Source organism: Tauraco erythrolophus, chromosome 2 (genome assembly GCF_009769465.1).
Source record: "Tauraco erythrolophus isolate bTauEry1 chromosome 2, bTauEry1.pri, whole genome shotgun sequence".
NCBI lineage: Eukaryota > Metazoa > Chordata > Aves > Musophagiformes > Musophagidae > Tauraco > Tauraco erythrolophus.
Genome location: NC_141466.1, coordinates 26,864,101 through 26,879,776, shown reverse-complemented (window position 1 = coordinate 26,879,776; position 15,676 = coordinate 26,864,101). Strand labels below are relative to the sequence as shown.

Here is a 15,676-nt window from a genome sequence, read left to right as displayed (position 1 = left end):
TTTGGGTCACTTTCTTCAACTGGCATCGAAGGAGTCTTGTAAAGTTTGTGCTGTGTGTTAAGCCTGAAGTGTGCATGTGGTGGGCTTTGAGACCCAAGTACGGTACAAAAATAGGGATTCTGCTTTAGGGTACTAGCTGGGCATGTTCAGAGCATTACCCTGTTAATTCACTACATTTCCTGTTTTATCAGTGGAGAGAGATGTGTGCCTGTGATGGCAATTCAAATACATGGATGCTACTATTGCTGTGTCTTGATTATATTTTTTTTTTTCCCCCTTCTCTGGTGGTTTACATTTGTCAGTCTCTATTTATGCAAAACAGGACTTTTTAGGAAATTGTGTTAAACATATTCATATAAAATCATTGAGCGAGCACTAGAAACATCCTTCAGTGTGGTCCTTGCTCTAGTACATGAAAGAAGTAATATTTTTTTCTGAATTTATTTTCTTTCCTGTACCAAAAAACCCCAAGGAAGTATTTGATAGACATTTTTAAGTTAAATATGGGACTAGTTGAAGATTACTTTTAATCTTTCCAGATATGCTAGGAAAGGGAAAACTATGCTGAAGATTGATTCATGTGCTTTGTTATGTAAGTGAAATGTATGCCTGCCTCTGTGTGTAAATACTATCTCCATTTATATAATGAAGCTGTGTGATAGTGTGTTCGAGTATATGCCTCTAATACAGCTGTACAATCAGGGGAAGAGGTAAGTGGAAGCCTAATAGGTGAACTTTTTAAAACAGGATAAAACAACAAAAAATATTTTATCAATATTCTTCCTTTTAGATTTGAAAATGATACCTACAGAGCTTCTGTTGTAAAGTCACAGTAATGAGCAATGTTTTGGCAGTGGAACAACACAGACAGGACTTTCCATTTGTATTTTGCGTAGTTTTGGAGAAAATGCTTAGCAGGTTTGAGTTGCTAGATTCTGACAGGTTGTTGTGAACTACAAGAGCATACTATGTGGTACTTAAGTAGGGTATTGATCTGAATTATGTACTCACAGATTGAAAACTGAATTCTGTATATTGAATAGAGTTATTTTATAAATAAAAGTAGATGGAGGTGCCGTAACTGTAGGTAGCTCTCTATTATTAATTAATTGCTTAGGGCCAGAATGTAGCTCGCTGTACATGTATATTCACGGGCAAGAGAATGGTACAGAGAGATGTTTTATTGTTCCAAAAATATCAGTAGTCACGCTGAAAAAATCCACTGTTTGTCATCAAATATAAGGTGTTGGCATTAGAGTAATCAGTGATGCAGGAGGGAACCTAATTTTAAAGTATGTGGCCTAAAATTAATTAATTGAAAAATTAGTCTGAGTTAGGGATGATTCTGAGCTGTATCCCTGCTGCGTTTTCTGGGAAATAAGGGTCATCAGCAAGAGTACTCACAGCTAGTCTGCTAGTACCAGCTGGCAAGGTAACCGTGAAAATATGCCCAGTTTTTTAGTAAGTGAGTATATTAAATAGTGATAATATAAGTTTCTTGTATTTGGGGAGAGAGTCATCAAAACATGACCTGCACACAGACCATTTACTTACTTTATAGCCAAAGCATCAGCACCTCTGCTGCAGCCCCTGTCTTCTAAAGGCTTTGCTAATCCAAAGCTGACTTAGAGGTAAGGGGTTTCTGTTATTGTTATTGGGATTCATTGTCGGCTTAACTTTGCTGCTCCTTTGGGACAAATACGAGAAGGAATGAAAAATAATAGAGCGTAAAATCATGGCAAAGGCAGCAGGGGAAGGAATTGTGTTAAACAAAATACTGTAAGGACATGCTGGCAGTAGGAGATGGGTGGCCGGTGTTTCAGGTGACAGAGGGTCTCCTAAGCTGCCACCACCCCTTTGGGGTTTTTAAACTGCCTGAAGGCTCAAAAGGAGCCTTCACCACTCTGGAACTAATTGGACCCTCTGGCCAGCTCAAGTGGGTTCAGCTTTTTAGTTTTCTGAGTTCTATATATCGTGGAACATATTTTTATATTTATGTCATTATTTTTTTTCTCATCTTTTTTTTTTTTTTCACAGCCCGCATTTTATTTTATTTTCTTATTTTAAAAAGTAGATGAGAATTCATTAAAATGAGTTTCTGTATTGACAGAACAGCATCGGGCAGATGGTTTTGAAATTTTATAGAAAGATGAATCTTACAGGCCTCAGTTAACATCTGACACCGTGACCTGTTTCACAAACGAATTGCATGCCACCTGCTTGAAAAGTGAAGTATTTCAGTGAAAGAGAAACAAAATGCACCAAACCCTTTGGAGTTCAACATTACTAACAATCGTTCCCTATAAAAGCAAGGAAATATTTTCCGTAAGAGCGAGAACTTGAACTATGCCCGTTTCCCTGCATCCTCCGTGGCGTGCACATGCAAATCTGGAGACCCGCTTTTCTGTACACGTTAACCTTCCTCCTCCCATATAGGTGTTCCTCCCGTGGGGACAGAGAAGGGCAGGGAACCTCTGCCAGGCAGTTCAGCTCTGGGCCATTCCTGCACCTGCAGCTGGGGATAACGAGGCTTCCCCTGCGCCTCGAGTGCTCAGGAGATTAGCACATGAAGTGTGTTCTCTAAAGCAAAGTGTTATGCTGTTGTTTCGCAGAGGTCCGAGTTGCCTGACCTTTAGTATGTCAGCTAAAATCGCATCTTAACGTGCACATGGAAACTCAACTTGGGAGAAGGTAAACAAGCCAACCTCGTACAGTTGCTTCATAATTAACAGTTTTTTTCTTCTAAATATTACTATTAATATTATTGTTGTTATTATTGTTATTTTTTCCCTAATGGTGGGGATTTTGACCAAGGAAATGATGGAGATGACATATCTTGGACAATTATTCTGAGTTTGCAAGTGGTTTGGGGGAGAAACATTACCTTACTGTCAGTATGCTGTTTGTTGTGAGAAGAAAGTTCTTTCTCAGTAAATGCCTATAAAATTGTTTTATGAAAAATAGATCTGGAGTAAGTAGGAATCTACAGTGTCTAACCAAATCAAGTTTTGCAGTGCAGCTGGCACAGAAATTACCAGGAGCAGGAGCTTAACAAGCACGTAAAAATTGCCTCAGTGACCCAGTCTTAGTCTGTATATGGAACAGTGTTTCTTTATTATCTCACACCTTTCAAGCATGATCGTTACAGGTTTGGTGCCATCGATTCTTCTTAGATTGAATGTAAACGTCAGGTTTTAATGATTTTATTTTTTTAAAAAAAAAAACAACTTGCAAACAAACCAGGGCTTGTGCCCCCTCTTGTTTGCAGCTGGATTGCGTCCGGATTGGAACAGTGTTGATTAGAGCTGCTGGTGGTATCTTCCAGGGCACTCCTCAGGGTGGGAGAATATGCTCCAGCTCAGCTGTCCTCACTGCACCTGGACTGGCTGAAGGAAGCGGCAGCTGGCTTGCCTGCTGAGGAAGGATTATCTTGTGTTTAATACACCGATACATAAGAGAGGAGATATTTCTATTTTAAAATAGCAGAGCACCTTGGGGCGCATGTCATGAGTTTCTATATATTCTCTGGATTTTCTGGAAGGAATACACGTGGGAGCTCTTTGCCAACATGTAGTTTTGCACGTCTCCCAGCTAACTCGGATTCGTGCATGCAGCCTAGCACTTGGGGACTTCTGAGAGAGTTGTGAGATTTTTCTGAGGAATTTGGATTGGATTAGATTTCTGAAGTCATATGGGGGTCTTACTAGGACATGTTATAAATATGGATTATAAATTTTCAATTGGGAAAATGGAGTTGAATCTATTGCCTCCCACCCTTCTCTTTTTGGAGGTGTCTTTATTGAAGGTGCTTTTCAGTGCAGTTGGCAGACTGTTTGGAGAACTATAACAAACCAAAATATTTCCGTGTGTAGGGAAGGGCTGGATAGGGCATGTCTTGGACTCTTCCAGGACCTCTTCGTGTAGAGGGGCACTGTTGCACGAGTTGGGAACTTACGGGGCTTGGAGGGCTTAAAAAGCGGAGTTTACAGACTGCAAGGCCACGAAGATGATCCAAGGGCTGGAGCACCTCTGCTGTGAAGACAGGCTGAGAGAGTTGGGGCTGTTCAGCCTGGAGAAGAGAAAGCTCCAGGGTGATCTTATTGCAGCCTTCCAATACTTAAAGGGGGCCTACAGGAAAGCCGGAGAGGGATTTTTACCAGGGCATGTAGTGATAAGACAAGGGGCAATGGCTTTAAACTGAAAGAGAGGAGATTTAGATTGGATATAAGGAAGAAATTTTTCACTCCGAGGGTGGCGAGGCACTGGAACAGGTTGCCCAGAGAAGTTGTGGATGCCCCATCCCTGAAAGAGTTCAAGGCCAGGCTGGATGAGGCTTTGGGCAAGCTGGTGTAGTGGAGGGTTTCCCTGTCCATGGCAGGGAAATTGGAACTAGATGATCTTTGAGGTCCCCTCCAACCCTAACCGTTCTATGATTCTAAGGAAGTGAGGAGCAGTGATTGTGGCAGTGTACAAACATTGTAAGCCCATAGGTTGAATGCTGGGCTTCCCGTGAGTGTGTCCTCACAGCTGTAAGAGAAAGAAAGACACAGGCTTGTCCTGAGAACACTTCTTGCCTCCTGGAAACTCTAGAACTCCAAGTAAGCTGCTCATGTCAAAGTGGCGTGATCATCACTCTTAGTTTATAAAACCCAGTAAGTGTTGACCAAACTGTGAATTTTCTGTCATTTACTCAGCCAGACATTTTTTTCTTTCCTTAACTGATGGGATACTACCACATTAGCTGCGGTTGTTTGACATCAAATTTAATAGCATGGTTTGTATTTTTAAATACTTCAAGTAGTTATAATGCCTGCCTGCCTGCCTTTCCCCTCCTTTCCTCATAGAAAGCACTGCAGAGTTTAAGAAATTATCTCAGAATTACCCCATTTTTTTTTCTGAGAAAGTATGTATTTTTAGTAGTTTAAACTTTCTTTTAATTTTTCCTTTAATTTTTAGTTTTAAATTTTCCTTCTTCTATTTTTTAAGAGACATATTGCTCTTCTTTTGCCCTTTCCCAGCTGCCTGGAGTATTTTTAAAAAAAAACTAGTTCAAGAGGACATTGCAGACTTGTTAAATTTGAATTTTGGCAGAAAAATTTAAACTTTTGCTATAGCACTTCAAAGTTAGGAGGAACTTGAGTTTGAAAATTGATGCAGATATAAGATGGCATATTTAATGACAGATGTATCTATAGAAACCTGTTAAGATGCAGATTATCCCCCTGGGGAGGGGAGATCAAAACTGCCAATCTATAAAATATACTTGTTAGGGGAAGGCATGGAATCTATCTCTGCGAGCACTTTGATTGCAGGGGACAGTGTAGCAGCATGTGGCATCATAACCTAAGAGCAGACAAATCAGCTTGATGACTTTCAAAGCCAAGAATACTGCTGGAGGCAAGGGTACTCCAGTCTAGAAGAAATTAAAACATATAGAGACTGTTATTAATTCCAGATCTATTTTTGTGTAGTCAAATCTGTATGCAAATCCTTAGCATCTCATTTTGGCAGATTAATCTAAAAGTGAAGAGCGGTATGTGAAGGGAATGTAATGATAAAACACCACAGATGAGCAATATTGCAGGGGGAAGAAATGTAAGCTGTGTACTTGATATGAGGGGCTCTTTGTGAAGAGAGGCAAATAATTTGCTTATTTGATTATTTCATTATTTTATGAGGAAGCAACCCCCTTCTTTCTCTTCTTCCTCCACATCTCCCCCACCCCCACCCCCCCCACACCCCAAATTAAGGTGTCCTTTCTGACCAGAAATATGAGACACAGTATTGTGTTTCTGATGCATCTCCTGTAGTTTAACATTCTGGAGGCAATCATCCAAATAACTATGATTTTTATTTTTCAAAATACGAGCCTGACATCTCATTTTTAAACATGACGCTGGGCTGAAAATAACTATGTAAAAGAAAATCAAATTACAAAACAGATATTAGAAAAGATTGTTTTGTGCATGTGGCTGACGGCCACTAACCCTGCGAAGGCTGCACAATGGTGTAGAGACAAATAACAGATTGTGAGATTAGATATGGGAACAGTCATTGCTTTCCAGTGCGTGCTCTAGTGTGTGTGTGTGTGTGTGTGTGCTTCACAGGTGCTGCAATGGGCAGCGTGTGGCATCATGTGAGGGAAGCAGTTTCGAAAGGCTACATTTTGTCTTGGCTGTCTCGTAGCCTGTAAGCCTCTCTGAGCTGGGAGCTTGTGCTACTGTCCGTGTGTAGGGGACCCCGTACAGGCTGGTGCCTGCAGAGATGTGCCCCAATAACCAGCGTTATTCCTCCCTGCTACTGCGGTTGAAAACAAGATTCTTGAATAGATTTGTCTGTAGTTTCTGCTATCCCTTGATCAGACTCTTGGCCTCACTCAAGTTACGTGAAGTGATCAGAGAATACATCTATATTGGCAAGTAGCAACAGATCAGCAGACAAAACCTTGGTGCCCAGTTCTCTATACCTACTCCATGTACAGTTCACGTTTTTTATTTTGCACTAGATTTGTTCTGATCCTCTGGACCAAACATTTCAGCACTCAGCTGGTCCAAAACCATCTGAAAGACCAGTGATTATTTTGTACCCTTATGCCTCTATTATGAACTGGAGCCCAGCTGGTGCACACCTGGAGCGGAGATTCTGGTTTAACCTGAATGCACATCAGTACCACCCCCCAGCCTGAAATGACATGTGAGAGGTGGGGGAGTTACTCAAAAATCACAGCATGGCTCTGAACAAAAATGCTGTGCTAGGTGCAGCTGGAGGCTGGCAAACTGAGGATTCCCCAGCATGAAGGCATGTTAACAGTGGTCGAGGATAAAAGACAAAAAAACACAATGGCCTTAGTATGACTGGGCCGTAGCTCAGCCGGCAGGAAGGAAAGCAGCTCTGCCACTGCTCTGTCTGAAACAGGGTATGTCCTCGCAAAAAGCAAAGCATAAACAAACGTCATGACAGATGAAATTCCTTCCTCTCTCATTGCTGTGGATTTTGTCCATCATTGACACATGCTGTTAAAACTGTAATATAAAAAGTTTGTCTGTCAATATGAGTTTCACCGGTGTGTGGCCACTGGCATGCCCTAGTGATGTCCAGACCTCCTGGTAGGATGAAAGGTGAAGTGCAGGTTGCAGGTGCTATTTCTGGTCCATCTTCCCATGGGCCCAGGGTGGTGACAGAGAGGGGACTGGGACCTGTGGCAGTGCTACCGTGACACCATGTCCCCAGGAGGCTTGAGCACGCTTGCGAACATGTTTACGCAGGTACGATTATGGACTTGAGACTGAAGTATTTTTCTACCAGTTTCCTCAATGGGATTTCTCATTTAAAACCAATAGAGAACAGTATGATGGGGCATTAATTGCATATCAATATATTATTGAGGTAAATAGTTGGTTTGTGACACTTACTTGGGTCAGACGCTATTCTGGGCTTTTCGGAGGTGCTTTATGCCTTGCTTTCTAAATATTATTGAAAAGTAAATGGTAGTGTTGTTTCTGGTTGCTATGGAGGAACCTCCCAACATAAGTCCAGAATTAAGCCAGGATATGTTAATACAGACTAAACACAGGATTTCCTTCAAATATATAGGCGAGTACAGTTGCAGAGGTTTGCACTATACGTGCCAGCTGGCAGTGGTGTCCCACATCATGCTCCTGGTTAGGCAGAGCTCCTCTCCAACCTCATCCTCTTCTCTGCTGGAAGCACACCTCCTCCTCCTTTAAACCATGTCACACACTGCATACACTTGGAACAGGGACAGGTTTTATCTTTGCGTCTTGACAACGGCTGAATGCACAGTTATTTATAAACAGATCAATTTTTATCCCCTTTTTAGCCTGTAGAATTAGCTTTACAAAGGAAGTGTGTGTGGGGGGGGTGTTTGTTGCTGCTATTTTGTGTTTCTAGATGTTTGACAAATGTGCTGCTTATTACCTTCAACCAGATTACAAAATGCAGTTGAATGTAAGTGGTAGTATGCAATGTAATTATGTCAGCAAATGAACCCTAGAATTGGTCATTTTGCTGTAGCTGGTCTTGGTCTTGGTTTTGCTTATATGAAAAAAAGTAACCTGGATAACCTCTTTCGTAGGAGGAGTAACAAATACTGCACAGTATCAAAACAGGCTCATGGTCTATGATCCTAAGCAGGTGGGTATCTGTGTTGTATGTGTTTTTTCTCTCATGTTTTGCTTCAAACAGGTCTCTTAGCAAATACATACAATGATTTTGTAAGGCTTAAAATGCTGACCACTTGAGTTAGTGGTATTTTAAATTCACTTTCTACTGATGTGTGAGTTTCACGGAGTAATGGAGACCCTGACTTTTTATTATGTTTTTTAAGCCTGTAGGCATTAGAAACATCTTAGATTAAATACAGAAATGTGCTTTAAATCCCCTATATTTATCAGTATTTATTTTGCTTGTTCATTTTTTTGTAATCTAGCAGCCCTAGGCAACGTATACTCAAAGTCAGTGTCACGAAACTGCTCCTTGTCATTGGCAATTCTGCTTTGAATTGCATATATGGGCTTTTTGTTTTCTGCATACTTTCAGAACTGTACTACCTGGCCGTGACTTATTCTGCCGGCTGCAAGGGTGCCTATCATTTCATTACCTAAGCACCTAAAATATCTTTTAGGAATTATTTCATACATTATGTATGTGTTTTGATTAGGTTAGCATGGCTCGGTAACCATTTCAGAGGGTTAGGGCATGGTTATGCCTTCTTGCTTGTATTAGGAATTAAAAGTCCTAAGCTTGCAATCAGAGTTGCATAGCCTGATTTACACCCATGTGGAAGAATATTGACTTTTCTGATTGTAGGATAGGGGCTTTGATTGCTGTATTTGGAAACGAATTGTGCCAGGAGATACTTCTATGTCGTTCCCACTGACTTTTTTAAGTCTGCAGCAGAAAGCAGGCAATGACACACCGCCTCCTTCTTTTTGAGGTGTGGTTTTATGCGTTCATTGTACCAATGCTGATCCTGTCCTAAATCCAAGTACTAATTACGGGCAGCAATCTTATTTTGCTTATGAGGGAGACGTTCTTTTTTAGATACTGTGCCTCTACTGTGTGTCTTTCACTTCGATTCTTTACTTGCTGACGTGAAAGTTGCACCCCAGAATGCCAGCGGTATACTTCAGCATGCCGTGCCGACGGCGAGAAACCCGGCCCGGCGCGTAAAGAGTTACAGAGGAAGTGTGCGCTCGCATTCTTCAAACGAAGTCCGCTTCGTGTTTGTACACACAAGCTCTTTTTAAAAATTCTGCTGGCATATTGTTTACGGTGGGTACTGGAAACCATCACATCTGCTCGCATCTCGCACGGAATCTCAATAACTCTATCATTCAGCACCAGCGCTTGCTCCTGCGCGAGGCCTTTGTGGCGAGTCGATAATGCCTGCCATCTGCCACAGAGCACACAGCTACCTGCCAACAAGCCGGCTGGGGTGACCTCTGCTTCCCCACCACTGATTAGTATTCACACGCCGGCTTATTAGAAATGACCCCACCAGGCCCCTCGGTTTCTTTGCCTTTGCAGCGCTTTGCGGCTCACCTGGCAGGCACTGCAGTGGAGGAAGCTAAAGATATAATCAGGGGATGCAGGCAGGCTTTGCAAAGCAGATGGTGTCTATAGTCTGGTGTTAAGAGACTGGACTACTAATGCAAACATTAATGCCTAATATTCAACTATTACCCATTGAAATGTATAGCTATATATTGCGGGGGTTAAAAGGCAGTAGTAGTAGAGGCTCTTGAGTTACCGCAAGCAGTGGCACATGTAATACAAAGAATTTCCTTACGGATTTTAACTTGCTCCAGTTAAATAAATTAATCTCATCCGTTGCCGGGTTGTTTGATTTGGTAAGCGTGGAAGGAGCCACGCTTTTCTTAGGTTTAAAATATCATGCTTTGATCCCTCTTCTTCCACGTCCTTTCCCCCCTCCCCTCAAAAGGTAAAATTACTGAATATTGTTAACAAGGAAGAAAAATGTGCAAAAGGACATTACTTTGCAAGTGCCCACAAATAAAGGGTTAGCATTAAACCAAGTACATGAATCGTTTGAGAAGATTCTTTAGGAAATTATTTTTTCCTGTTGCTTCATTCCCCAAGGATAAGATGAAATAAGCTTCTGAATAACGAAAGGTAGAAGAATCTCTCTTCACTCTTAACAGGGCTAGTTGGTACAGATAATTTTAGTGCTGTATACAAAGGAGACATCTAATAGTCTTGCTTAAGGAGGATTTGCTTCGGAATTCTAAAGAAGAAAAAAGCTTTGAAACCCGATGAGCTAAACAGAAAAAACACAGAGCAAGAAATACTATTAAATTAATGAATTTAAACGTGAGAACTATAAACCACGTGTTGAAATTCCAGTATTTCTAGTCAGTGTTATAGCCAACATGTGTGTTTAACGTATGAACAACACAAGTATATACACTTGTGATTTCTGGCCAAGGGCTAAGGAGAACACCACTAACATGCTACTATTATTGTACTATTAACATAGGTATGTCTTTGAGCAGTGCTGAAACAAATTCTCTTTTCCTTTCCAGAACAAGTGGTTAAGCCGTAGCCCGATGTTGCAGAGGAGAGTGTATCACTCCATGGCTGCTGTCCAAAGGAAACTTTACGTGTTAGGTGGGAATGATCTGGACTACAACAACGATCGGATCCTGGTTCGACAAATAGACTCCTACAGCATAGATGCTGACCAGTGGACGCGTTGCAGCTTCAACATGTTGACAGGCGAGTATTGTACACCAAAAGAGGAAACTCACTACTATTAAAATAAAACATCTTTTCCCTTTAGATGCCTTTAGTATGTGGAACTCCACAACTTCGCCTCAGTTGCCTCTGATTTAGGGGCCATCATTGGCCAACAAGACAGTTTTGATTACTGTTCTTGCATTCAGTGTTCTACAAAACATTTGTCTTGGAACATTGTAGGATAAATTTTTAAGAAGGTGCGCATAAATGTAATTTCATTAAGCAATTAAAAAATCTTTGTTATAGTATTACCAGTACTTATTTTTGATTCTCCAAAAGCTTGTTTGCACTGATAGATTTAGCTCCCTGTTTGAGTGTTCAACAGGCAGATCCATTTCTACCATGATGTTGTTTTGTAGTGCTTCCTGCTGACATTAGAGAGCATCGAACTCCATTAACCATCACTTATTTCTAAGCAGTATCTTCTTAATAAATTACCCAAAAGGAGGTGTCGTTGTTTGAATTCTGTCAAGTCAGGGATGATGGGAGTATCTTGGTTAGCTATGGATCTGTAAAGTTGACCATCTTGACCATCATTAGGAGGAATTAGCTATGGTTCTGTAAAGTTGACCATCTGGATCTCTTGACCATCATTAGGAGGAATTGTTACAGTAGCAACTTGAAAATCACTGCAACTCACTGTCCCTGCCACCCAGACCACCAAATTTCACTGCCACTTGATACATTTCCCAGATGTACTACCTCCTCGAATCCCTGTTCTTAGAATAGCACCACCAGCAGCTTTGCAGAAGAGGATGTACTTCCAGGACAGCATTAATGTTGGGGCCATTCTCTTGTGCAGCAGACTTGGAGCTCAATTGGTAACAGTACTGGCTGCCAAAAAGTTTCAGCACAGAGTGCTGCAGGACGCCAGGAACTAAGTCAACCTCACTTTTCATCCTCTTCCATTTGGCATTGCATTGATTTCTTAGATCTACCACTGTAAAGGATACAAAAGATGTAGGAACTTGACTAGGAGCTCAGGATGGCTAGAAACTCCATGTCAGAGAAATGAACGTCTGACAAATAATACAGTCACCTGATGTCATTTTCCTCCTGGTAGGTTTAAAAGCTGATCTAGTGGCAACTTTGTTCTTTAAGATATTGCACTGGGTTTCTTAATATCTGGGATCTGGAGAAGGGTTGGTTAGTTTCTGAATCAGGTTATCAGAGTACTTCATGGACATTGGGCAGAGAGGCATGGATTAAAAAGGAGGAGTTAAACATTATCAGACAGAATGTTTTTCATATCCCTTTTGCTCTCCATTTAATTATTTTATTATCTAGAGTAACTGACAGCCTTTGAGAAGGACTCATCTGATTTGCAACTGCAAAAACGCTGGCACTGCAGGCACCCTCATTCTAGAGCTGACCCCGTAACACTAAGTGCTATGAAATAGTAGCCTTCTCTCAAATATGACCTGGTGGGTTGTTTCGACAACCTGCACCCTGAGAACTCACCTAAGCTTTTCTTTGTGTCTCTGCAACTGATGGTAAACGTGCCTGTTGCACTGTGTAGTGCAGATTTTTTTTAAGGCTGTATTTATCCTTCAAAACTTCCAAACTTGTTCAGGAGACCGTTGCTATGGGAATGAGTTCGCACAGCAGCCTCTGCAGTTTTTACCATACTTGTACCTGGAGGAACGGGAGGGTGAACAGGTGTGGGCAGAACTTGAAGGGCCTTCAGCTTGCTTGGCCTACACGTCTACCTGGATGTGCATGTGTGATAGTGTTATGGTTAGCAGCAAACCTCTGCCATTGAGGAGACAGCAGATGATCCCCTGCACAGCCTCAGTTTATTGCTCATCCGGGGTGTCTCCCCAGACAGCACGGTACGGGGCTGCCGCGGAGAGCAGCCCTCACACTTCACCTTCACTGTTGCACGTTGTGAATTCTGAGACAGTCAAGTTATTGCCAAGTGCATTTGCATTGTATTACAGAACTCCAGCATTTGGTGTTAAAGGGGTTAATTAAGCACTGAAAGTGGTTTCTATTTCCTTTTTTGCTTTAGGTCAAAATGAGTCTGGAGTTGCCGTCCACAATGGTAGAATATATTTAGTTGGCGGCTATTCGATTTGGACAAATGAGCCTTTGGCATGTATCCAGGTGAGTGATTTAGGTTTCTTTTAAGTCTTTTCCAATAATTTTGCAAGGATACATTTTGCACAGAGGTTATTCAAAAAGGGAAATACATGTGAAGTGGAGAGATTAAGGATGTTTCCTACGCAGCCACTGAGCCTGCATAAACACAGAGAGGAGATTTCATGGATATTAAAAATATTTCCAGATGAGCCATTAGATGGAATTCTTCTTAAGATAACTCTAGTGAAACAGGGTTGAGGGGTCTCTCCTTTGGCAAGGTTGGGGTAAAATAGCGGGTATATACCCTCAGGTTACACAATCAAGTTCAGAAGTAAAAGGGTTGCAGAAATGGATGATGGAGTGTGGGCTAACAATTTTTCAGCCCGTCTTGTGATTTTTTTTTTTTTTTCCTCTCCAAGTTGTCTTTCTGAAGAGCAGCCAGAGTTAACGAGTTGTTCTTTGACAAAGTTCAGTCAGCCTGCAACCTGCCCTAGCGCTTACTGCTTCAAAGCTTGAATGGAAGTTTTTTGATCCCTGCTGTAGGCAATAGGTTGTCCAACAAACTCTTCTGCTCTCTCATCTTGTGTGAGAGCAGCTTGCCTGCAGATCCATGGCTTTCAGATACTCCCATACAGAAATCAGGAATTCTTATCTTTCTGTATTTTTCTGAGTGAAGCAAATCCCCATCACAGCCATGGCTTTGTGACCAGCTGGGCAGTTAGAGACAGAAGCTCTTTTTCTCATCTCAGTTTCTGCACTTTTGCTGATAACGTTTTCATTAGCTTCCAACTTTTCGGATTTTAGGATTTAACTTCCAAACTGTCCCATAAGACTAGAAGTTAAACTTAGCGTAAGAAGGGAATGTATTTAGATGTTGAGCTGCTGATCTTATAATGAACAGTTACTAGCATGAGTTTGTAAAGAATAGATCATGCAAGATGAGCAGTAAAAACCATATTCTGGTCATGGTATAATTGTGTTTTTCTAAATTAGTGGATACCTAGCAATTGTTACTGGAAAAATTCATTTAAACTGGCTTGGATAACACTAGCTGAAATACAGTGCTTCAGATGGAGCAATAGCACAATATCAAGGGGGTGGCTGTGCTCTACCAACATGCTTGTTTATAGTCAGCAGGTACTTTGCCATATTGCACATGAGTTTAAATACTGCTTAGTGACAAGTGGAAATGATCCTGGGATCCTGTGTTCTTAAATGTACGTTTGTAAACATTCCCAAACTGGTCATGAACTGGCAGCCTGCCTGCAACAGTCCCCATGTGAAAGGGGAAAGTAGTGTAACGAGTGCTTTGGCAGAGATCTGCGTGCTGCCCCTTTGCGGTTGTTGGCATTGTGCCTGGCTTTAACTAGTAAAACTAACCCTTTTTGTCTTCAAATTCAGCAAATTCGAGGCTGCATTCTCCTTTGGAAGCAAAAATAAAAATCCACTATTTCCATATATCTTCCTGTTCTTTAAGTCATTCCTTTATTTGGCCTTCCAACTTCGATAGAACTCCCTTAATTACTCCCTGTAATCCAAGCTGACAAGTGATTCACACTTTGCAGTAACAGTAGCATTTCTGTGCAGAGTACCCTACTTGCATGGCTGCGTGTTCTGCTGCCAGGAAGCAGGATCCAATGTCACTGGCTGCTACTGAGTGCCTGAGCTAGCATAAGATTTGGGTGATGAGGGCAGCAATAAATCACCAGATCTATAAATACAAGCTAAAAGTGATCTGAAATTACCTTCTGTTGGGATTAATAGCACATATATGCAGCATGTGCCAGCAAATTTGTTTCAGCTTTCTTCTGTGATCCCTGAAGTGTTTTATACGCTTTGACCTGCAGGTGCTGGATGTTAGCAAGGAAGGGAAGGAAGAAGTATTCTATGGGCCTACGCTCCCCTTTGCTTCCAATGGAATAGCAGCATGCTTTCTTCCAGCTCCTTATTTCACATGCCCCAACCTTCAGACTCTGCAAGTGCCTCACCACAGGATTGGCACAATGTGAGACAAGGAACGTGCACTTCAGAAAATCAAAGTGGAGTGGGGGAGGGGGGTGGAAATCAGACCCTGTGTATGGAAGAGTTTCCTTGGATCAGTGAAAAGAATCAATCCACACGGGCTGCGGCTTTACCTTCACACATTTGTCTTAAAGTCAGATCACAATAGGCAGGAAGGAAGCTACAAAAACTGCCTGCAGTTTCTCTCCTCTGCCTCAGATGTAGAAACATATACATGAGAGTGTTTGGCATTTCTGCTGGTGACTACTTGCTACCTGTCTCCATTTCCTTATGCAACTTCGTAAGGCATTGTGAATGGTCTCAGCTCCTCCTGGGCTGCTCTTCTTTGGAGTCTGCAAGTTCAGTTGTTCACCAATGGCACTTTCAAGGCTGATAGAAAGTTGTGGTTATGTTGACAAAGATGATATAATGCTATGTTAATTATGCAACTTACTCAATACCTTTGGCAAAAAGAATAACAAATGTGTTGACTTCCAATTCCGAACTCCTTCGTTTACAGTTTCTCATTTAATAATACTTCATTTGAAATTTAAATACTGCACAGCAGATTAAAACAAAAATAAAAACCAAACAAGCTCTATGGTATATGAGGAACAGATAAAAATTGTCTTAGCTGAAAGACAAAGACACCAAAGCCTCATGGTTAAACCCAAGTCTGAGCTGAATGTGTTTGAGAATCTAAAGATCATTTGGGATGTCATTTACCAAGGTCTACTATGGAATAAATGTTACCTTCTGTCATATGATCAATTCCTCCTGACAGCTGCAGTCTTTTAATGGTGGAGAACAGCCT

At 41.5% G+C, this 15,676-nt stretch overlaps 1 protein-coding gene across 8 annotated transcripts in view; it reads left to right on the top strand.

The window, feature by feature from the left end:
• Positions 1-14,870, top strand: part of KLHL32 (kelch like family member 32) — a 97,766-nt gene extending 82,896 nt beyond the window's left edge. For 6 of the 8 annotated variants that reach the window (XM_086608175.1, XM_086608174.1, XM_086608173.1 and 3 more), the window contains 4 exons: positions 8,096-8,154; positions 10,566-10,758; positions 12,791-12,885; positions 14,709-14,870. In XM_086608175.1, coding sequence (XP_086464301.1) covers positions 8,096-8,154; positions 10,566-10,758; positions 12,791-12,885; positions 14,709-14,870 — 509 coding nt within the window. The remainder of the gene's footprint in view (positions 1-8,095; positions 8,155-10,565; positions 10,759-12,790; positions 12,886-14,708) is intronic. The other 2 variants (XM_086608178.1, XM_086608177.1) reach the window with 1 other exon arrangement.
• Positions 14,871-15,676: the final 806 nt, after the last annotated feature.